Source organism: Crocodylus porosus, unplaced genomic scaffold (assembly GCF_001723895.1).
Source record: "Crocodylus porosus isolate Cpor-Errol unplaced genomic scaffold, CroPor_comp1, whole genome shotgun sequence".
Classification (NCBI taxonomy): Eukaryota; Metazoa; Chordata; order Crocodylia; family Crocodylidae; genus Crocodylus; species Crocodylus porosus.
The window spans coordinates 37521684-37546108 of record NW_017728931.1 but is presented as its reverse complement, the minus strand read 5'-3'; the positions used below and the strand labels follow the sequence as shown (position 1 = coordinate 37546108).

The following is a 24425-nucleotide window of genomic DNA, read 5'->3' as shown; positions in this document are numbered from 1 at the left end:
TGGTCCCCAGAAGTGAGTCACACCACAAGCCACAGAGACAAAGCCTTTATTGCTTGCAAGCAGGTCGGCCTGGAGTCATGAGACTCAGATCAAAGCCGACCCCGAGTGCCTATTCTCCATTGCTTATATACTCGATACAAGGTATTGGAAAATTCCATTAGCGCAGGCGTGCTTTGGGTTACATAGTTGTGAAATTGGTTGCAAAGTTTGGGACTTTCTAGCTGTTAGCTTGTGGTTTGCCTTCTCACGCAACAAAGCGGGAAAAACAAGTTGCAAGCAGTTCTAGCCCCAGCTTGTCCCACAGGTGGGAGCGAGGGCCACAGGTTTATAACAAGTGCACAGGGTGGGGACACTAAGCAGAGCATACTGGACAGTGTTCACTGTCCCTTGAATGAATCTGAGAAGCCAGGATTACCAGCGAGTGCCCACTTGAGCATGTGCTACCAGATTTCAGAGGTGCTGCAGGCATCTGCTTCTGCACAGGGAACAAGTCCGGGATGTTTCCCCTGGCTTTAAAGACATCCAGGTTAACAACATACAGGAAACACTTCATGCAGACTCTTGGGATTCTGCTTGTCCTTCTTCTGTGAAAGGACATGGTTTTAATGAAAATATCTGCTTAACTTCTCATTTTCGCCATGGTTCTGGGAATGAAATGAGATTTTAGCATGTGGGCTGCTGGTTTTTATAGCAGCTTTACAACCCCACAGTGCCTGTGTTTTAGGACAGAGTTTGGAGCTTTCAGAGCTGTGGGTTAGTGTTCCCACTGGCCACTGCCACCACAGCAGTTTTTCCCTGCCACTACTTCTCCGTGCCCTCTGGCTCCAACACAGGCCCAGCTTCCTGGCCCAACTCCTCACTGCCTAGCCCAGGTGCAGGTGAAGTCCCCTGGTATGGGACACTAGTTTTATGCTAAGCTGTGGTTAAGCTATGGCAGAGATTCTCAACCAGAAGCTTTATAAACAATTCACAAGATAAACCTAGAGATTTCAACTAGAAACCTATAGTTTTGGTCTTTCTGCGTTCTTTGTAATAGAAAAACTGCTGTATTATTTTTTCTGTAGGAAAAACAAAGAGTGAAAACTAAGAGCTAACATCTTCAGGGTGCCACGAGTCAAATCATGTTGAGAACCACTGAGCTAAGGCTTTGTGAGGGACCTTGGGAAGAACAGGCCTTGCTGACCTCTGAATGACATGAAAGATAGAAAAGTGAGAACAGGCTAATGAGCAAGGAAGCTGGTACCAAAAAGGAGCGTTAGAAGCAAAGTAAAATTAATGAGGATGGTTGTTGATATATAAAAACCAAAGGGGTTCGGCATGAATTCGGCAAAGGGAAGAAATAAAGATGGATGTCTAGGCAAAAGTACAACTGAATATGGGCATGAAAATACGGGTATTTTGGGTATGAAATACCCCGAAGACCAGTTTCTTTATAATAACCTAGGAGAGTATAATTTATACACAGCGTTGCTATTATTGGCCCAGCCAGTTCTAAAATTGGGCTAATTGCTAAACAAAGCAGCTAGCATACTGTTGAACTTATAGTAAATCTCTCTAAGCCTTTTGCCACTAAAAATGAATGTAAATATTTTTTTTCTGCTTTGCATCTGGGCTCCAGGAGGCTGCTTGCTAACACTGGCCTCCCGGAATGCAGACACAAGCAACCTGAGCACCAAAACATATCTCAGAACAAAACCTGCCATCGATATGTCACCAAAATCCTTTGGCTCTATGACTGAATCTAATGGCTGTACAGGTCCCTGTCTACGAAAACTAATTGATAATCAGGAAAAGAATTAATGATTTCCTTCATTAAGTTGGACTAGGTCAGAATTTGGACCACTCAGATCAATGAAAATGGCTGAACTTGGGTAACACGTGCATGTACCTAACTCAGTTGTTGCCATGTTTCTTTCTGGCCATTCCAAATTTGTTTTGGGGCAAAGTACTAAAGAGAAGTATCATAAGCATGCCGTAAGCATGCCGTGCTTATCTAAGAAAACAGAACTCCTAGCTGATACCAGAAAGGGGACATCTGTTATGGTTTGTGTCAGACCTGAAAGTCAGCGGAAGTAGCAGTAATAAATACTTAGATACTCAGAGTATTGCAAAATCACTGTAAAGAGTTATTTATCTGCACCTGCTCACAAAATTTATGTGGTAATTATTGTAGCATGGCTTCCCCTTCCCAGCGAAAGGCCATGTATCAGCTCTCTGCCAGGATAAGGGAAATGGATAAATGAGTGATAATAATGAAATTCCAGTAACAATACTTACTATGAACCTCCAGACTGTTTTGTGTCTCTGGCATTCTGTTCAGTTCAAGCAAAGATTAACGATCCAGTAAAACCCCATACTTTAAAGAAGCAAAAAACCCTAGTATCTTGTGGGAGAGACAGATTACAAGGAAAAGGCAAGATTCTGAAGAATTTACACTATAAAACAAGACAACGATGTACTGCCAAAATTTAAGGAGGAGCACCCTCAACACTTTCATTTCATTAAGTGAAGTGTGCTACATTCCGTGGGTAAACAAAGGTTTCATAGTTTCATAGATGTTAGGATTGGAAGGGACCTATTAGATCATCAAGTTCAACCCCCTGCCCTGGGCAGGAATGAGTGCTGGGGTCAGATGACTCCAGCCAAGTGTCTGTCCAATCTCCTTTTAAATACCTCCAAGGAAGGGGAAAGCACCACCTCGCTTGGAAGCATATTCCATATTTTGGCGACCTTCACTATAAAGAATTTTTTCCTGATGTCCAGTTTTTGCTCTCTTCCAGTTTGTGGCCATATTTCTAGTTACCCTGATGGGTTCCCTGGTAAACATTGTATCCCCTATTTCTTGTTCCCCCCCTCACCCCCAGATAGCTGGAAAAATTCTTCTTAGCAAGCATTTGGGCACAAACACTCTTCATCAGGCTGAGGAAGTATCTGTAGATGGTCTGTGCTCTTCCTGGATGGAGTGGTGAAGCAACCAGAGGCCAGTACATATGCAAGAAAGCCAGTCAGTTAAAATGTAAATTGAGGTGTACAGAAGGTGAGAGACAGATGGTGAGGGTTTGGGGTAAATTAATTTTGAAAATTTTGAAAGAGCCTCATGGATACCACGTGAAGAATTGGTGTAGTACAGGAGAAAGCCCCACCCCCAGATCACACACCACTGCTTATGTCATATCATCCCCCCCCGGAACCTATATGGAAAATCCTCAAACAATTGCAATGCATACTAGAAGGAGACCCAATTCTCAAAGAGATCTTCCCAGAACCACCCATCCTAGCCTTCAAAGAAGCACCAAACCTTGCCAACCTCATAACCAGAAGCAAACTTCCTACAGCCCAAAGCACACTGAATGGATCCAGACTATGCCAGGGCAAGAAATGTAAAATCTGCCAACAAATCTCCACAACCCCTACAATTATAACATCCCACAACAGAACCATACACCAACTCTCCTGTGTCTCATTTTTTAACTACAGCTACATTCATTCCCCCCTTCCCAACTCCTCCCCCCATCTGTCTCTCACCTACTGACCACTTCAATTTACATTTTAACTGACTGGCTTTCTTGCATAGGTACTGGCCTCTGACTGCTTTACCACTCCAGGAAGAGCACAGACCATCTGCAGATGCTTCCTCAGCCTGATGAAGGGAGTTTGTGCCCAAAAGTTTGCCAGGAAGAATTTTTCCATTTGAGTTGGTCTAATAAAAGATATTGTATTTACCCAAAGAGTCTTGTCTGCCTATGTGTTTAGACCATCACAGCTACAACCTACTGCCCTTAATTCCTTGGGTAAAATACTTTTGCCACCTGGGGGGAAGGGAGAGGAGAGGGGAGGGGGCCACACTTACTTCAGTAGTCTCCATGTTCCTAAAATCCATCAGTTCTATACTACTTTTTCATATACAAAATCCTTGTCCATCCTGCTTTACTTCCTGTTAGTCATTTCACACCCATCATTGCTTCTTCCTTCTGGTAACTCACACATATTCCATCTGCTTCATCCCTTGGTGGTGGTAGGAAGTGCCCTATAACCTCTGCTGCTGGTGCTGGAATCTGGTTAATGGTTTGGTGGGTAACTGTTTTTTAAGTGAACAGCAGATTGCTCAGTCTCACCTCTGGAGGGAATGAAAAAACAAGCAGAGATGGCCAAACAGTTCATGGTTCATAAAAATGGGACTTATTATCAAAAGGCTTACCTGAGCATATTCTGGTTCGGTGGTGCTCAAGCTTTTGGCCCCACAGGACAGATGAGTGGGGCAGGGCAGGTCTGCAGTCTGGATTGAGCCCTGTGCACCAGCATTGGGCCCTAAAACAGCTCCATCTGGCCCCATGCACCAGGATCAAGCCTCGCACCAGCCCTGCATTCAGGGATCAAGCCTCACACAGCCCCTGCCCAACCCTGCACCCTGTCTTGGCGCCATGCCCTGGGATCAGAATCAGGACCCCACATCACCCCTGCCTGGCTCTGTGTTCCAGGATCAGGCCCTGGGGCCTGGTGCCACCCCCTGAGTGCCAGGATTGGGTTTGCACTGACCCCCCTGTTCCTCTTGATTTGGCTTGTGGTTAGGAGTGAGATTAATTGATCAGTGAGACCATTCCAGTCACAGTTCGAAAGCTTTATGAAGATGTGCAATAGCAAAGACTTTTTGGTACTAATAAAAGTAATGCTTACATAGCCTTGGCTTCAGGAAGAACAGGTCTTTTGGCCAGGCATCTGCTTTTCTGGGGACTCTTGCTGAGTTGTTTTTTTCTGCTGGGCTTCAGGAAAGGTCTAGTGAGTCACTGGTCCCATGTCCAATATTTACAGATGGTTGATTTGACATGCTAATAATTGATATCTGATTGTTTTTATTTAAATGTCTTTGTTTCACTGGAACTTTTGGAACTGGGTGGAACAAGATTTTAGTGGCCCTGGGGAAGGTGTCAAGGGTTCAATCACCTTAGCTAAGGCTCTTTATTTTTAGGTCATCTGACCCTGGTCTGTTAATCATCTAGTATTCTTTAATCAAGATCTTGTTAATCAGTTGAAATGTATATTTTCGAGAGAGGAGAACAAAAGCGTTCTTATCTCCTCTTATGGGTTGCCTTTTGGCCTTGATCAATTATTTACTAGCTGTGGCCTGAAAAGGATGCTCTGCTTTTTCCATCCTCAAGGCTGTCTTTGTTTCTATAATCATTTGAACAAGTTAGCAAAGATACATTTATTATAGCAAAATAACTATTCATACAGTTGGTCACCTTAGTTGTTATTGTTTTAGGATGCAATTGTAATACAGAGCACTTAGGATACAGGCCGTTGGCTTCATGTTCAGTCATATTTCTGCAGCTTTGACTTAGGTTTCCTGAAAATGGCTAAACTTGACATCCACACTTTTCCTGCAATTTGGTTATGCTTTAGATAGCATATGTTTGATTCAGTTATAGTGCTATTTGTCACCCATTGCTCATCCTGTACAGGCCTATGCATGGTCTATACCTAGGGTGACCACCTTTTCAAAATGGAAAGATATACCCACCTCTTTCATACACACGCCCATTGTCCGCCAGCAGCATGGCTGGAGAAGAGCTGAGCAGAGTTGGGGTGGATGTGGGCTTGGGGCTCCTTGCCCTACTGCCTTTCCCTTGGGAGCTCTGCACTGGCTGCACACCCCTTGCTCACCTGGCAGCAGTGGGGGGCCACAACTCCACACTGCCACTACTGCTGCTGTCAGGCAGGTGTGGAGCACCTTGCCATGGCAATCTGGCCAGTGCAGGGCTCCTAGGGGAGGGCAGCAAGGTGGGGAGCCCACATCCGCCCACACACAAAATTGGGGGGTGCATGCAGTGGCAGGGTGCTGCCCTTCCCCTCCGCTCCCTGGACAAGCCGCCCATGGCTCTATCCCACTCCATGCCCTGGCCTCAGGCTCCATGTACCACTCTGACTGGGCAGTGCCTCCAGCCCCTGCCCTACTCCCTCCTTCATTGTGTTGCATGCACAGGGCATACAGTGTAAAATAAAAACAAGCAAGATGTTTATCAGGGGATAAAGCACAACACCACATTTATTACACATAAAAACAAAAAGACAAAAGTAAAAAGTTGTGTCCCACATACTCACTTACATACACACCCAACCAACTGATAGATATACATAGAGACAAACATGGACAGTCCTGCAAGTATTGAGATGTTACCAGTCCTTAAATTGCTCGAATTAGCTTGGTGGCCAGCCAAGCCAACTACAAGGTCAGAGCTAGGTCCTGTCGGATGCATTCCAATGCTCCTTTTCATGCAAGATAGACCCAAAGCCTTCTTGTTCTTGTCCATCTTTATACAGGTTTCCCTCAATTTATGCAGTACATGCGTTCCCAGAGAATGGCGCATAAATGGAATTTGCGTAAAGTGAACCCAGTTTACAATGGAACAGATAGGGATATGTTCCCAAGGTGGTGGAGGGAGGGAGGTAGTAAGGCTGGGACTAGGGGAAGGGTGTGGCGCAGCCTGCTGGCAGCTCCTGGGGTTTCAGCAGGCAGCAAAGCAGTGGAAACTGAGTGGGTACAGGGCAAGGAGGGGGGCGGAGGGGCATAACTGTTGCTGCTACGTGTTCCCTGGGAGAGCTGCAGGCTAGAGGGCTGCACCAGGCTCTTCCTGGGGTGGGGGGGTGTAGGCCCCCAGATCTGCACGCAGGACGACAGCTGTCTGCTGCTACAGGCTACAGCCAGCAGCAACACTGGGCTCTCCCCAGCACTCAGTGGGCAGGTTGGGGGGCTATGGCGAATAACACCGCTGTCTCATTCCTGCAAGTAAGGCTGAGGCTAGCAGCAGCATTGGGCTCTTCCCGGCACTCCAGGCAGGCGGTGGCGGCGGCACTGGGAGGGGGGCTGCTGCCACCTCAAAACTCTCCGTAGCCCCCCACCTTGCCTGCCGAGTGCCAGGAAGAGCCCAGTAAAAACACCAGCTCCAGCCTGCTGTGGAAGCCTGCTGTCATCCCACATGCAGATCCAGGGGCCCACGCCCCATGGGAGGAGCCTGGCACAACCCCACAGCCCTCCCAGGGGCAGTGTAGCAACAAGAGCTGCACCCCCCCTCCCCCCCCAGGTCTCGCGCCCCACATCCCGCACCCACTCACAGTTTCTGCCGCCTTGCAGCCCGGGACCTCCTCTTCTCCCTGCTCACCCCAGTCCCTGCTGCAGCTGCAGGAACAGCCAATGCCAGCTGCCTGTAGCCACTGGGTTGCACTGTGTCCCAAACCTCCAGGGGCTCTGCTTCTCCCCACTCACCCCAGCTGCTGCAGGAGACCTGGGAGCTGCTGACACCGCCCGCCTACACCATGGCACGGCACAGCCCAGGGGCTGGGGTGAGTGGGGACAAGCGAAGCCTCTGTCACATAAAAGTGAATTTACCTTGCATATAAGAAAGTTTGGGTAGGAAAAGGGTTGTCTCATATGAGGAAATACGCATATGTAGAACCCACATAAATTGAGGGAAACCTGTAGTGATCGCTCCCCATATAATTCTATGGGTCTTCCTGTGTCATGTCCCATTGATGATAAAATTATCTTCCTCTTCTGCTGTGATGTTATGATTGGCAGATACTTCTGGCTTTGTGGTTTGCAATTTCTCCATTTGTTGTCTGCAATTCTTCAGCCATTGGAGCAAAACATTATCTTTTATTTTGTAATCCTCAACTGCTGATCTTGGACATTGTTGTAATCTTTGGCTGTTAAACCACAAAAGGCTATTTCTACTCTTCTAGTCTGAGATACAAGATAGGCTGTCTCAATATATATATTTCCACACATACTGTTTATTCTTTCATTACTTCTTTCCAAACATAGCAGACATAATAGCTCTTGCATAGACACCACTTCTCTTGTACTATATTTAACCAACTGTTAAATTAATGATTATCTAATATAAAAGTTAAAATATTAAGTAAAGCTAAGCTTTATAGTTGTTTAAGCAAATTAAAATAGATATTAGTTATTTAATAAGGTTTAATGACAAAACAATAAATGATAACTATAAATGATTTTATTAAAAAAAACTTTAATTTTAACAGCTAAATGGTATATTGCTAAAATATCGTGTGTGTGTGTGTGTGTATATATATATATATGAGGACAAATCAACGCCAGCTCAACAACCGTGCAGGCCTCAATCTGCCTCCCTTGTCCCCTCATGCCTCTTCTGCCCCATAGTGTGCAAGGAACTCCTCTCCACACTAACTGGCTGTATTCCCGGCCATGTGCATATATACCCCAGCTCCTGTTCCCAGTAGCCCCTTGCAGGCTCGAAAGCCTGCAAGGGGAAACCTGCTATTTCTGGTTCCTGTATGACTCTACGAATCCGGGACAAATGCTGTCCTGGAGTTATGCAGCCCAGGACCAGGACTTGATGTTCCCATTCTGGGACTGTCCTTCCCAGTTAGGGACAGGTAGTCAGCCTATCTACCCCCCCTCCAGCCCCATGCTCCTGAAACAGGCCCTTTGGACACAATCTAGAATGCAGGGGGCTAGGGCTCCCCATAAGCCCAGAAATTTGGCAGCCATGGAGAGCCCTATGGACCACATGACAGTGCTGGGGTTATGGATCTGTCCCATAGGCCAGGGGGTTGATCACCCTTGCTCTAGTTCAATGGTGCTAACATTTTTAGCAGGTGTGCCACAAATTTAGCCCCATGTCCTCCCCGAGTACCACTCTGATTGTCTTTCTGTGCCTAATCCACCACCACTCTGCTTTCTGCCCCCTAACCTGTACTTCCTACAGATCTGTTGCTCTGCTTCCTGCTCCCTCGCTGCCTGAGTTGATGCTCTACTTCCTGCCCTATTTGCTGCTGCGCTGTTTGCCCCCTCCCCAGTCTGCAGCATGTCACACAGAGGCTTCCTGTGCCACTTTTATGGCGCACATGCTGCAGGTTGGCCACTCCGATCTACTTCATCAATGAGGATAATAGTTAAATATTGTAAAGCAGCGTTGGCTTGAGAATCCTTTCAGGAATGCCATGCAGTATTAGCACTTTTAGGTGTGCAGACATGATTTGTAAGATAAACCCATTGATTTCAAATAGGCATCCATAGTGTTAAAAACGTTCTGGCCTGTTGTGGTTTTTCTGAGTCCTTTGTAACAGAGAACTTGCTGTATTATTTTTCCATCTCCCCCCGCCAAAAAAAAAAAAGGAATGAAAGCTAAGGGCTGGGATTTTCCAGGTGGTATCTTGAGTCTGAAAACATTGAGAACTGCTATAAAGTTTAGGCCAGCATGTAGGCTGTATTTCATTTGTTCCAGTACTGGAGATGAAGGATCTCATTTGTGATACTTTGTCAGTAGATGTTTTATTAGGAAATGCTATACTATATTGTCATGTTTAGAGAACCAAGAGTTCCTCCTAAACTGAGCTCTGCTGTCATTGTTTCCCTCTCCCACCACCTATGGCCTTAGCATCTATGTTCCAGTTTCTAAGCTGCAAGAACACTGACTTCGTTGTGTGTTAAGACTAATTAATAGAGCTTGTTGGGCTGAAACTCGAACCCTACTTTTCGCAGGGCAAGGAGAGCTCTATGTAATTAACCCATGGTACTCATCTGATATCGGTCAGAAGCTTTATTGAATACAAAAATAACAAAAGGATTCACTAAATACAAAGGAATCAATCAACTTTACTGAGTCTCCCAGTATAGAAGCAGGCAGTTACAAAATCTGAGCGTATTAGCATGAATCTCACCATGTTACAGTCTGTCTAGAGCTGTTAGGAGTCACTCTCTTCAGTCGGCCACACTGAGCTTCCTGAGTTGCTCTGCTCCAATTCCAAGGGCTTGATCTTTTCTCTTGGAAATCTACATGCAGATGGTATGAACGGCGAACAATGAATGAACTTCTTGTTTGCTTATTGCTAGTTAACCATTTAGTTACATCACCATCACTAATAATAGCCAAGCTTGTTATATATTTGACTTATAGATCCTAAATTTACAATAACACAGCCTTACATACCTGGAATATTTTTGTGTTATTTTCCCACACTAATTATTTCATAGATTTCATAGACATCAGGGCTGGAAGGGACCTCAGAAGATCATTAAGACCAGCCCCCTGCCCCAGGGGCAGGAAGTCAGCTGGGGTCATAGGATCCCAGCAACATAAGCAGCCAATTTATTCTCGAAGGTGTTCAATGTAGGTGCTTGAACCACCTCTGATGGCAGGCTGTTCCAGACCTTGGGGGCTCGGACAGTAAAGAAATTCTTCCTTGTGTCCAACGTGAAACAGTTTTGCAGTAGTTTCTGACCGTTCGACCTCATCATCCCTTGGGGCACTCTGGTGAACAAACGTTCCCCCAGATCCTGGTGGTCACCCTGATAAACTTGTAGGTGGCCATCAGATCACCCCTGACCCTGCGCTTTTCCAGGCTAAAGAGCCCCATGGCTCTCAGCCTGTCATCGTAAGGTCTGTTTTCCTGACCTCTGATCATGTGCGTGGCTCTTCTCTGGACTCTCTCAGGCTCTGTCCGGACTCTCTCAATTAGTCCCAGTGGTCACCACATTATGGTTTTATTTGTGGTTCTATTGTTCTTGAAGTTCCCTAGCATTTTACTGGGATTAGCTTTAGGCCAGTCATTGCGAATCATTAACTGAATCATCTCGAAAAGCCTTCTGGGAGTTTGATCAACTTAACATGACCAGATTTAATTTTCCTCACAACAGAGCTGCTTAAAAACTTTCTGCCAAAATAATTTTCCTGCAGAAAATTCTGTTGGGAATAAATCAAAACATTTTATGTAAGCACATTTTAAATTTTGCATGACAACTGAAATGAAAAACATTTCATGGGAACCTAATGATTTTTATCTAAACTTTATATGGGAATTTTTTTGAAAACATTTAGTATCTCACCTATGACTCGTTATTTTTGTTGTAATACAGCAAACTTGAAATGATAAACTAAAAAAAAGTGTCTAAGAAGGTGGAAACAAAAAAATCAGGGCATTTCATTTTGTGGAATTGTTAAAAATTTCAACTTCCTGTTCCAATCCAGGATGAAACAAAATGTTCAGTTTTCCGCTGTGTTCCCTGGACTGCTGACATGTGGTGCTGTGGTTGTTAGTAAAAGGCAAGAGACCATCTACAGCTTGCTCTTTTGTTGTTTACAGCCCCAGAGCACAAGAGCAAACACTGATCCCAATGCCTATCTGGTTATTTGTGACAGCACAATATAGGTTTTTAATTGTGCTGCCTGGGAAGAGTCAGAAGAAAGCAGGAAGATGCCATGAAGAATAGTAGCAAGTCCTGGTTTTGCTGAGTTCTCTTGTTTTCCCTCCAGTCTTTTCCTCATACTTGTCTGCAGCTTACTCTCAACATACATTCTCTGTTGGTTTAATTTACATTTGTTTCTTTTACTGGGACTTAGGAACTGTACTGAACTAGTCTTTCTATGGTCCTTGAAAGTGTCAGTTTAAATCCTTCCAAAAATTGCAGTTTTTGGAAGAGAGGATTTCTTACTCCCTCTGTCAGCATCTTGGAATGTTACTTGCCACTTCTTCGTTTTATTTTCACATTGTTTTATGGTCTTCACTAACAAGGCTGCTTTTGTTTTTTACAACTTATCCAAAACCTTAACACAGCTATCTCTATTGTATCAAAACTACAGCAAACACACTTGGATACATCAACCATTGCTTCTAATGTGTTTGGATTATATATATTTGAGCCTTCTTGTATGATATCTCATTTCAGGCCTTTTGCACTGTTCAGTTTGCTCTCACTACTGATTTTACTGGACACAATTGCTTTCTTTACTTTTGCTGACTAAGCTAGGTGTAAGCTCTGCCAAGGTTTACTCTGGTGTTACTTAAAAACAGGTTTTAGGGCCTTCTGCTTTAGCCACACTTTTGCAACTTGGTTTATGCCCCTTGAAAGTGGCTGAGGATGGCAACACTAGGATATAAGAGGTACTTTGCCACTACCTTAATTAATTAGCAGGCTACTTTCATACTGGTGAGGGTGGCTGCTTACAATGCCTGTCTCACATGAGATCAGCAGTCACCGCACCTTAGTACAAGAACTGGACTCTGCTAGGTATGGAGAAGGGCATGGCCAAGATTTGTGGGAGATGTCCTACATCATCATATCTGTCAAGTAGCCTCTGCTAAAAGAGTCCTGGCAGATTCTGAGTGTAATTTAAAATTGGGGAAATACTTATACAAGCCCTTTCTGTACTCTTCTGGGGAGGCTAAGTGCTCCTGTGATACAGATGTGCTTGCAAGTCTCTTCTCTTTCATAGGAGTGATGTTAAATAGCTTCATGCACAGTTGATCTAGAATAGCATTCCTCAGCTATTCATTCCATTTAGACATTCCAAAACTGCCTTGATAAGTATAATTTGTCTGACTTTTTTACCAATGGAGAGGTTTGTTTTTTCAAGAGTTTTCTAAAGGATCTGTCTCATGGAGAATACTAGCTGCATGTTGGAACCAAGCTTGTCTTATATAAAAAAGATGTGAAGCGAAGCTGCCTGGGTTTTGAAGCCCTCTTAGACAGTCTCCAACTTTGCATAGTTGAAGCAGGATTGAAGAATTAAGTGTATGTTCAGTAGGATTTGTGTCTGATTCTTAGCTGGTGCTTCTATTAATCTCGGCCTCTTGAAGGCTTATATCAAGTGTACTTTGGGGTACAGGTTTCATTTGAAGAATCATTGTTGTCCTCCATGTACCTGTATTTTATTATTGTTTTTAAAAAAGCCAGAATCCAGACCTTCAGTTACAAGACAGATGAGAAAAAAAGAATTAATGAGTGACAGAACGTCACAGATTTTCTAACATCAAATCTGTCAAAAAATCTGACAAAGGGTGCCATATAGAGAGGAAGCAGGAAATTTACAACATTCAAAAAAAAAAGGCATGAAACAGGATATGCTAATGTTGCTAGTACAAGTGCACACAATTGTGTAATCAAGATTATGGAAAAAAAATCTGTGACCAAGCTGTTTTGCTCAGACATGAGAAATAATTCTAAGAAGTCTACTTTATAAATAGTGCCCCCTTAATTCTTCTACTTAACAGAATATGGCTGTCCACTAACAGCCTTACTGGTATATAAGAAGGTATCACAAAGTAGACACTAACCAAAAAAACAAAGGCTGTAAACGCATCCCTTTTAATCTGGTAGGTCAATATTTGCGTTTAACTGATAGCTAATTAACCACTAGAGTACAACCACATTATCCTTCTGTGTGACTGGTTTATTTTGTCTTTTATTTCAGATGTCTTCAGAGCTTGACAAAGAACATTTCCAGATATGCTGCAGATATCAAGCCGTTGCCTCCCAATATAAAGGATAAACTGATTAAATTAATGAGTATTCAGGGGCAGATAACAGATTCAAATATTGGTGAGGTAAGAATATATTCAAAGCTGTATCTGTCTCTCCTCATTCATGCCTGTTTAATGTTTAATGTATAGTGAAGTATGAACACAATTAAACCTGCATAAACAAATTAATGTGTGACCCAAAGATCTCTTACTGTTTAAACTTTTTCCTCCCATTTGTATTTTCAAATGTAATTTTTTCCGTATGTCCTATCATGTTATAGATTGTAAGACTATATAGATCATGTCTTTTGGTATCTCTAAGGGTAGGTACAGACATTGCACATAAACCGATTTAAGTGATCAGAAACTGGTTTTAGCCTGTAACAGAACAGATGTTCAGTGCACATAAAGTAGTTTCAAAATGGCTGAAACTGATTTAAGATAAACCTGACTGAAAGTAGTATCAGACTTAACTGATTTAGGTCAGACCAGTTTATGAAACCTCTATCCCAGACCCCTTCCTGGTTCAAGTTAAATCACAGTCTCCCAGCATCCCAGAATGCTTTGCAGCCCTGGGCTGGGCTGTGCTGTCTGCTTCAGAGAGCAGGGCTGGCCCTGCCCATCTGCTCCCTGGCTGGAACAGTGAGGGCTGGCTGACAAGCGAGTGGGAGTGGTAAACCTGGCTGGGGATCACAGTTGAATTTGCTTGGGAGTGGGAAAAGCCCCTGCCAGACTTTTCCCCACTGGAGCAGAGGGGGTGGGGTGTGGGCAGGCAAGCTCAGGCAGAGGGGAGGGAGTGAGGTTTAAACCCCCTCTCTCACCAGCATGGGACCCCAGCCAGCGTCTGCTTGGCAGGGGCCAGCAGGAGACCAGCAGATTCCTCCCCCTCCCACCACTGGCAGAGACTGAGGCAAGCAGTTGATAGGAGGGGGTGGGCCATCATTGCCCTCAGGTCCCCTAGGCCATGGGGGAGGGGGAAGAGGCTGGGGAACCGGGGCTGGAGGGTCTGGTCCCCTGCCACCTGTGAGCACAGGGCCAAGCCCTGCAGGACCAGACTGGGAGGTGGTGGCAAAGACCTGGCACAATCATCACATGTATGTGCTGGAGATGGAGCTTAGGGAATAGGAGAGGGTCCCAGACTGCCTGAGGTGGTGTGACCAAAGAAAGCAAAGACCTATATTTACATTATAAAACAGAACCTGTAAAAAGGTGAGAGACTGGACTACCTAAGCAGAGATGAAAGATGCTGAATGCATGAGAGTCCTGCCAAAGGTGCTGTAGGTGACAAACATACTAATGTAAAGGCACCCCAGGAAGAAAACAAGGGGCAAATGCATGTGTAAAAACTCAAGTAGAGATGAGGCCTGGGGGCTTTCCACTTCAACAGCTAAGATCATCTGCTCATTCTCTAAGAAGGACTTTCTGAATACCTAGCTGTAAGGAGACGTTGCCCTCAGGGTTATGTAAAACTTATGCAAGGCTTTCTCTTGTCTTTTTGGTTTGTTACATTCCATTTTAAGTTAGACTAAGCTGTATGTGCTCTCACGGTGTTTACTGAGCTGTATCTTGGCTTAGGGGAAGATTTTTGGTTATTCTTTCATGTGTGTTTGAGCTTGCAAACTGTTGTTCAATACATGCTCACTGTTCAAACTTTTATGAATTTAGTGCCGCTACCTTTTTCCTTACCCAGCCCCTCCTCAACCTAGTAAGAGCTGCTCCCCCTTCTTGAGTGGAGGGGGGCAGAAGCCTGGGAGGCGCTGCCCTCCCCAACCCAGGCAGACCCAGGGTCCCATGTAGGCCATGGAGAGGATTTAAACCCCCACCCTCCAGTGTGCAAGGCCTGGGCTGGGGCCTCGCTGCTTAATCAGGGTGCGGGGAAAAGCCTTGGCGCTTCAGTCCCTTCCCTTTGCCAATGGCTAGCAAGCTAGGAGGCATGCTGTAGTACCCTCCGGTTTCTAGCCTGGGCCATTGCAGGCATGTGGCTGCATTACCTGAATCAAAAGTAAATGTCTGTTTACTTGCTTCTCAGTTTAATCTCTGCAACTTGGACTAACCTGCAAAGACTGAATCAATTCAGCCTCGGACTTTTTTGACTATCTGTACTTAACCTAAAAGGTTCAGGAAGGCCTATAAGAACCAATATGAAAAAGAATATGGACAGTCAATTAAAAACTTTTCACATTGTAGTTGGTTTATAGTTGTCCTGTTTTGGATCAGTTTAATCCTGGGAGACTGACTGGTGGACTTGCATGTTGTCAGTGTGAAACCTAAAAGGGGACCAAGAAGTGGCATTTCATTACTCTTCTGGTTGCATGTAGCTGTCAGTTTATTAGCCTAGATGTGTAGATGTAGCTGTGTTAATGGGAGTTGCAAACTCGGTGGCCTTGTGTCCTAGCAGTATGTGTGTTTTCAGTGTATCTCTAGTAGCAATGGAGGATTGTGTCTGTGAGATGCTTCTGACAAAAGACTTCCAGTAGGATCATCAGACTGGCCCTAGTGTGTCCCTTTGAGAGTGATGGAAAAGGACTGTAGCAACTTTTGTAAGGGGGGGAGGGGCAGATATTTTGCTCTCTGTATTGTATAATCTCATCTCTGTCTCAGAAACAGAATTAAAAGTTGACCTTGGTAATATAGGAGTGAACAACTCCTTGTTCTGTTCTGGCCTTGATCTGAGGCTCATACCAAGCAAGTACTGCCAAGTCTCTAAAAGTCAAAATAATATGGTGATAAGGCCAGGGGCAGCACATTGTTCTGGGACCTGAACAGAAGCATTCATCTTCCCCACAGCATGCTGCTTTAATAAAATGAAGTAAAAAACAACAGCGTTAAGAATTGAGTTGTTCTGATGCATTTGTTTTCTTTTGACATGTTTGAATCCACACTTTCATAAGTTTTGCAAGAAACAAACATTTCTGAGCATTCAGAGAGCTTTATATGAATTTTTCACATTGTTGAGCTGTGATCTATGGATATATGTATATATGGAGAGAGAGAGAGAGAGATATATATATATATATATATATATGGATATAAGCAAAGCAGGTCACAAAAACTCAAACCCTGTTTCTTCCTCATGCCCTCTCTCATACATTCTATTTCTCTCTGTCTCTCTCTCTTTCCAATCTTTAAAAGATATTTCTCCTTTTGCATCTTTTCTGGGGTTATCCATCTTAATGTTTGTTTTCAATGGCTTACCCCTGCATCCTCTCAGAATCTGTTTCCTCTGGTGCTTTCAATACCTGCTTGTCCTTTCTTACTTCTTCTCTGCATCTTATGTTTCCTGTCAGTATACCCCTGCTCTCTGTCATATACTGTGAACTTTAACCCCAGTGCCAACAGCTTCCAAATTTAAATCTGTTGTATCTTTTGACCTCTCATGTATCTCTTTTTGAGTAACCAGATGCTGCTTCAGATTCTTACCATGTCTCTCCACACTTGATATTTTTCTGATCTGTCTGTCCCTCTAATAATTCTACTGTCCTCTTTGTCATCAAAACTTACAGCTGTGTAATACGTGTACCTCTTAGAACTTATTCCATGGCTTCCAGTATCCCCCAGGCTGTGTTGCCAAATATTGTCAGCTCTTTATTTCTATCTTCTTTAAAATTTGCCCCCCTCTTGTATTACTGTAAGTGAAAACTGTGCACATAACTTGATCATTTGCCTCCATTACTATAACCCCCTTTCTTTTTGGCTGGTTCCCCTTCAGTATATCCAGATTCTTGTTTCTGAACATCTTCACTTGCATCTGTTCATTGGATTTTGACTTATTTATGGACATTAGCATCACCAGGCCATATCTTAATGAAGTAATGGTAGTTCTTGAAAAATGGATAGAAAATGTGTAAAGGGGGTTTTCTTACCAGAACAGACATTTTTTAACAAAAATTTGAAATCCACCACTGTCAAGCTAAAGATATTTATGGGCCTTAGAGAGCCTGATGTCTATACTAAGGAAAGCCAACAGCAGCAAAAGGCTGCTGTGACCAGGGCAGTGCTCGAAATGATGTAGAAAAAGACTGTAAATTTAAGGCTGGCTACTTAGTGTATGAGTGACTAATAGGGTGGGGGTAGCGTGGCACAGTCTGTAAAAAGGTATAAAGAGTAAATGGTTAAGGGGAAAAACACTGAGGGCCTAGCTAAAGCTAACTGACAAAGGATAAAAGCTTGTTGCTGAGGGAAAAACAGAAGGATGATTATTTGCCAAATACAGCTAGAGAAATGTCAGGGGTTGAAGATGGGGAGGGTGAACCAGAGGATGATAGACAAAAAGACCTTGTGTCTGAGGATGGGGGAGGTGAGTGTTAAGTGATAAAATGGGATTCCAGACTAGTGTTAAAGGATTGACACAACAGCTCACTGGATGAATGACAGAAAAGCTTTATTTAAATGAGCCTAAAGCAAAGCAAAGTTCAGTATTTAGCTATAAAGTGATAATTTCTCACCAATATAGGCAAGAGGCTGTCTGTTTCTTGCCAGCTTCTCAAGGTGTTGATCGTTTCCCCTAGAAGATCAGATGGGCATAGTATCAGTTTGTGTCAGAGAGATTTCTCATTCTTGAAGCACGCCCTGTTAGCTGTTTTGTTCCTCTCTTTATAGCCTTTAGCTCAGCATCTTCAAAGCATTCTTGTAGTTGTGTAAATCAAGAGAGAGTCCCAAGGAGTAATTGACAGGAAAATCCTGTTAATCAAACTGCTCATTATTGGTTATCAGAAAGTCCCAATTTGAATGATTTACCTTCCTCAGTGACAAGAAGTTATCCATTTCTACTAAGTTTGGAATGTATCGAGAAATTGATTAATAACTAGGAAAAGCACAAGGTTTTTGAGGAGTTGTCCTTGGAAGATCAAGGGAACCACTCAGGCAAAACAAGAGTAAATCAGGAGGAGATATCTATCACATATGGAGAATGGGTCTTCCTGCATGTAAACACAAGTTAATTGCAAAAGAAATATTTACCATCAAGGGTAGACATTTCACACAGTTGCATACCAGACAACCTGGAGCCTGCTTAAAATCATCATGAATATAGTAAGATAAACTGGAAGTGATACCTTATTATTTCTTCTCAGATGGCCTAGCTGCAAACTCGCATCCTCTTGCACCCTGCAATTGTGCACTAGTATTTTGTATTTTTACTTTTGTGAGTAGGCCCAGCTTAGCTCGAGTTTCACAGTCATCAGTGAGCCAGGGGACAATTCTGAGTCTGGGTCTGAGGGTGGGGGTGGCAGATCAGAGGGTGATATGCCAGTAACAAGAAAGCGTGGTGATTCTGAAAATGCAGAAAGTATGGCCCTAGGGTCAGCGTGGAGTTAGTAGATAGTAGTCAAAGGGAAATTCAGAGGTTTAGGGCTATGCTATTTTTTGATGAGTTTTGTCTTGTTAACCTGAATAAGTGCTGGTCTAGCACAGAGGTTTGGCAGAGGTTTTTAGGTGTATCTATGTGGTGTTCAATAGTACATCTGAACTACAGTTGGATTTGAGGTCTTTGGGGCAGCAACTGTAAATGAGACCTCAGACCATTTTAGCCATTATTGACGAATTAAACAAAGCAAAACAAAATATTAAGATACTTTACATGTAGGATGAGTAGTTTTTATTCTGCAATGTCACCAGCCAGGGTAGGTTGTCAGGCAAGGGGGATTTTTATCCTAAATCAGAGTCCCCCAACATTCCAGCATGCTTTCCTGCCCTGGGCTGTGCTGTGGTGTCTACTCCAGCAAACAGAGGGTGGGGGGAAGGAAGGCAGGGACTGAGCCCCCCCAGGGAAATCCCAGCTGGGTTCTGGGCCCCAGAAAGGGGGGTTAAACTTCCCTTCCCTCAAGTACAGAGCTGTCCTGCCCTACTAAAAACTTACTGCCAGCTGCAACTGTGGACTGCAAATCCCAGAGGCACCTGGAAGCAGGAAGAGGAGGTGACGAGCATCCCACCTCCAGAGTCCTGTAGCTGTGAGTCTGGCCTGCAAATCCCAGAGACCTTGAGGGCAGCAGGAAGAGGGAGTGAGCACACAGCCTATGCTGGCTGTGTGCCAGAGAGCCATGCTCTATGCTCCCTGGCTTCTGGCCTGAGTCACTACAGGCATGTGGCTGCATTTCCTGAATCAAAAGTGAATGTCTGTCCAGTTGTTTCCCAGTTTAATCTCTGCAGCTTTGACTACCTGCAAAGACTGAATTGATTCAGCCTTGGGCTTTTTTCCTGTCTGTACTTAGCCTTAGGGAGTTTTGGTGAGCTGCTGTGGGTGGGGGAGGGGGTGCTGACCCAGCATGATGGGGGAGGAGAGGAGGTGGTGACCCAGCCTGCTACAGCTCACCAAAATTCCCTAAGTGGCCCTCAGGCCCAAACGTTCCCCACTTCCGGTCTATGCATAATGCTGACTTAAGCTCTGCTGTTACCCTATAGCTATTTTTATTATACTGTTGTCTGAAGCTTGTTATTCTATAGTTGACAGTTAGTCTTTGTTACTTAATAGTTATTCTTATGTTGTTTTAACACAAAGTTTACTGAAGGTTGTTGCCTTTGGAAAGGCAGGAGCAGAAAGCAGATTTCCCAGAAACCTCTGGGCTTGACAGATCTTTCGGGTGCCTGGGGTTACTTACAAAATGGGCCATAGGCTACAGGGCTAATGAACAGACAGATCCTGATGATTTTGTACAACTGATTTTCAGTACAGCTAGGATGAATAATCTTATTTATTTTGTGAGGAGAACTAAAGGACCCCTAGATGCAAAAGAATTTCTAGAAAAGATGCCTCATTTTCTTCAGAGTAACATGGAGATATTGACAGATGAGATATTACACATCATAGTGTCTATCATAAAAAAATATGAGTGGGGGTACAGCATGCAGGGCAATAAGGTCTATCCCCTATAACCAAATCATAGACTGTAAGACATGGGATTTAGTGGATCTGAATAATTATGGTAATAATGTGGTTTGCAGTCACTCTTGTGGGTGTTATGGGAAGTGAGAAGTGTAGGTGCAGGATTCTTAGACAAATCCCGAAAGTTGCATGAGAAACTTTCAGATCAGACAAAGATTGTGCATAGCAGCGTGGCAGCTTTTTGAGTGTTGTTTTCTAGGGCTGTGCAAAATGGGCCATATTTGGATTCAGATTTGGCCGAATCGGGGACAGTGATTTGATTAGTTGATTCGGATCACTGTCCCAATTTGATTTGTCTGAATCCAAATCTGAAGTTTCAGTGCTGATTCGTAGAATCAGCGATTTAGCCAGAGACACAGCTTTAAATGTTTTTTATACATACCTTGTCAGCAAAACCTGAGTTAGCTGCCCAAACAGGAAAGGACAGCTTGGTCTTGCATCGTGGGCACTAGCCGTGATAATATAAATCAAGAGACACAGGAGTGCCAGCAGAAAATTTATTGCTTCTGCAGAAGGGTAGACTCCCGCCTTAAGGACCAAGAGCTACCCAGAGGAATTTTTAACTTTCATATTTATATGGTTCCTTCTACATATGCTTAGTTGCGCGTGCAATGAGATTAGTCATAACATAATTTTTTCTGTTAGTTATAATTATCTCTTGTGATGGGAATCATCACAAGGGCATTTTCCTTTTTCTAGTTGGGTCAAGCCGACCTTAGTGTCTTCCTCTTTCCAGTTGGGTCAAGCCAACTCCGGAATAGTTTTCTTTCTATGTTAGTACTTATGTTTCCTAAAATTATATTTAGCATTAGTTATTCATGCATAGATCAAACTGCTCACTAAACAATTTGTTAGACAGATATTAAAATACTTGAACTTATGAACTTATAAACTTCTGAACTACTTGTACTTATTCTTATGACCTACCCAATTAATCAAGCTAACCCATCTTTATATCAACCTCAAGGTACTAGGTGTGGCTCATGAATGCTGCGATGCTGGGGCGGATGGAGTGTCCCACAGGAGCGTGGGGGGTGCCCCACCTGCTCGCCGGCGAACCCAAAAGTGGACCAGAAGTACTTCCCAGGCCCCAGACCCAGAAGGCACCAGTCGCTGAGCTGGAGGGACACAGGGAGGTCCCCCAGAGCTCTCCCCGGCAGACCCAGAAGTGAACCAGAAGTGCTTCTGGTCCACTTCCGGGTCTGCTGCCGAGCGCACTGGGGAGCCCCCTGCACTTCTGTGGGATGCTCCATCCACCCCACCATCTCAGCATTCATGAGCTGCCTGGTACCTTGAAGTATGTAGAAAAAAACATTTAAAGCTGTGTCTCTGTCTGAATCATCGAATCTTTCCGAATCTCTCCTAATCAATTAGGAGGGTCCTGATTCAATTCAGAGAGATTAAAGGGTCTCCTGATTGAATTCAGATTTGGAGATTTGGCCACTGAATCGGGCCGAATCTCCACTGAATCAAATCAGGGATCAAAGCTTCATGCAGCCCTATTGTTTAGGTGTCAACATCAGGGATGTCTTTCCCAGTGAAAAATTACTCTGGGAACAGTTTAAAATGGGGGCTCCCATGTAACCTAAGACCTTTTTTATTAAGCTTCAGGGTGATCATTATTACAGCATTTTGGGTATGAAGAAATTCTATGGAGCCAGGTATTTTTGTGAATTCTGCTAATTGGCTTTTAGGCACAAGAACAGGCTTGCTTGCAATTTCCAGTGCCAACTGTGTTTTAGCACAAAGCGTGTGGAAATCTTAGAAACAAACACAAGGTGTGATGGGTGCAAGTGGTTTTTCAGGTCCCAAGTGTGTTTAGAGAGATGGAAGAGAGAGGCAGCCCAGGGAAAATTCAGACGTTTAACTAAATTTCTGTGCGACAGGTGCAAGTACTATGTGAGCAAAGGTCACTGCTGTGAAGGGCGGATTTATAAGCTGTGCAATGATTTGATTCAGGGTGATATTGAGGACACCTGTGTTATATGAGGTATCTTAAACTGCTCAAAGTAGCAAAAGATTACATTGTGTAGCAAAAGATAAAATGATTTTGAATGTATGCGGGAAATGGGTAGGTGCATACCCAACTACGTCTTTGTGCTGTGTTCAGACACTAGTAAACCAGGTGGGAGTTGAAGGGTAAAGATTGTGTTTCTGACTGTCAGGAAATTTTCACAGCCGCAACTTCAAAAAGCACAGATTCATATCTCACAACACCAAAAGTTATGATGCATATTTTATTGTTAAGCTGCTGATAAAGTTTAACAGCTTTTTTTTTTACAGTTGTGCAGTCTGTTACTGTGAAAATGTGCAGAATCTCCTGGTCATGAATATGTTTGGCCAATATTACCAACAAACATTGCTTAAGAATGACAATCTTAAAAGCTGGAGGTTCACCTGACAAAGAGTCTGATGAAAGCCATTACATCTTTTTTAACTAAAGTGCAGCTGCCACAGGTTCTGTTACCCCCAAGATGCTCTTTTGGGGAGTAGAACTAATGTTATACGTCTATATTACAAACCTCAGGCTTGTGAACAGATGCAGTATTATTTCACCAGCATGTACCTATATGTAAACAAAACTAAAAAGTACCCTATAGGACTCCCTGTAATCTTTTCAGACAAATTTTGCCTTCTTGCAACATCATCCATACTTCACTGTCATTAAGTACAAAGACTTCTTTTTCCCTATTTGCCTGTTAGGGTAGATGGCAAACTTGTATGTGTTCTCTGAATGACCAGTGTTTATTAAACACATAATGAAAATATTTTACAATGTGCTGTAGCCTGAATGGAGTTCAATGTAGCTTCAAAATAGTTGCAGCTGTGTAACCTTCAGCCATCTCTTATCCAGCATCTCTTGCAGGTGTGGATGAAAACAGTTAATGTCTCTATTATGGGGCTGCTGATGCGTATGCTTTGGAAGCACTCTACAGCATGTCATCCATCTGTGGAGAGTATATAATCAGTATGGTCTACAGAGAAGTCCCAAAATTCTAGCTTAATTACCTCTGTGATACCCCTTGGGGTAGGAGTGACTGATATGTCCATGCTTTCCAGTGGCTCATCTGAGCGGATCTACCCCATTAGTCAGGACAAGATAGTTGTCCATGGTGTCTTGCTTTTTCATATGGTTTCAGAAAATGGCTCTCTCAAGCTGAGGGGGCTTTTTGTACCTCAGGGGTTGACAGGATGGCACTAATAAACAGCCAGTGGGCAAACACTATAGAGAACATGGTCCCAAACCTGGCCTACAGGCCTGGGACACTGCTGGACAGTGCCGGATTCAGGCACAAGCTAAGTAAGCTACAGCTTAGGGCCTCACATTATGAGTAAAAAACATACAGTAAAACCTCACAAATCCGGTGTGCTTGGGCCTGAACATGTGCTGGAAGTTTGCAAATGCTGTTTTTTTAAACCAGCACTGCAGAGAGTCGCAGAGCTGGGGAGGGGTGGAGGTAGCGGCGGCCAGTCCTGGAGTACCAGCCGCATGCAGAGCAGCAGCATGGGGTGCTTAATGGAGGCGGCAGCAGCTGCGTGTAAGCTTCCCCTGCCATTTCCAGGCCAGTGTCAGGGAGTGGAGGCCAGTTCCAAAGCGGTGGGTAAAGTGCCAGATTTTGTGAGCGTTTCACTTTTTTGGGTAATGTTGTAGGGCGTCTTAAGCTTGACATTGCTTAGGTTCCCAGCATGTCATAATCCAGGCCTGCTGCTGGAGTTCTGGCCATGGGTTTCAGGCAGGTGCTTGAATCTGCTTGGCTGGCAGACAAGATTAGCCATGCCTGAACACTATTCTCAGCCATGATTGCATGGCTCCTGAGCGGGTAGTAAATCCAAAAAAAAAGAAAAGAAAAATGATTATTTAGTATGAACTTATTAAAAAATCCCACAAAATCACATTTACGGTGTCAAATTATGGAGTATTAATCATTTGCTTATCAACTTTCTAGTACCGCCTGCATACTATTCTGATTTTAGCACCACCTACTGTTAATATGGGTTCTAGCACTGCCTTCTTTTAATCATGACACCATAATTCAAGATTGACAAGTCTGGTAAGAGTTTGACAAAAACTGTACACCCATTACTACTGTAGTCACTTCACTTTGTAATGCCAATATGAAACTCAGCTTTTTGAGCAAAACTGAATCCATTTGAGGGGCGTTTTGCCTGTGTAGTTTGCCGATAAAGTGCTCCCAGTTTAAACAAGACCATAGAAACAAAACAACTCTCACTGCAAGAGATGATCCATTACTGCAGAAAT

General features: G+C 43.8%; 1 protein-coding gene across 1 annotated transcript in view; it reads left to right on the top strand.

Annotated features, from left to right (window-relative positions):
• Positions 1-11990: 11990 nt before the first annotated feature.
• AMN1 (antagonist of mitotic exit network 1 homolog) overlaps positions 11991-24425 on the top strand; it is a 40990-nt gene continuing 28555 nt past the window's right edge. Inside the window, exons 1-2 of the mRNA XM_019543888.1 lie at positions 11991-12052; positions 13236-13368. Of these exons, the coding sequence (XP_019399433.1) occupies positions 11991-12052; positions 13236-13368 (195 nt within the window). The remainder of the gene's footprint in view (positions 12053-13235; positions 13369-24425) is intronic.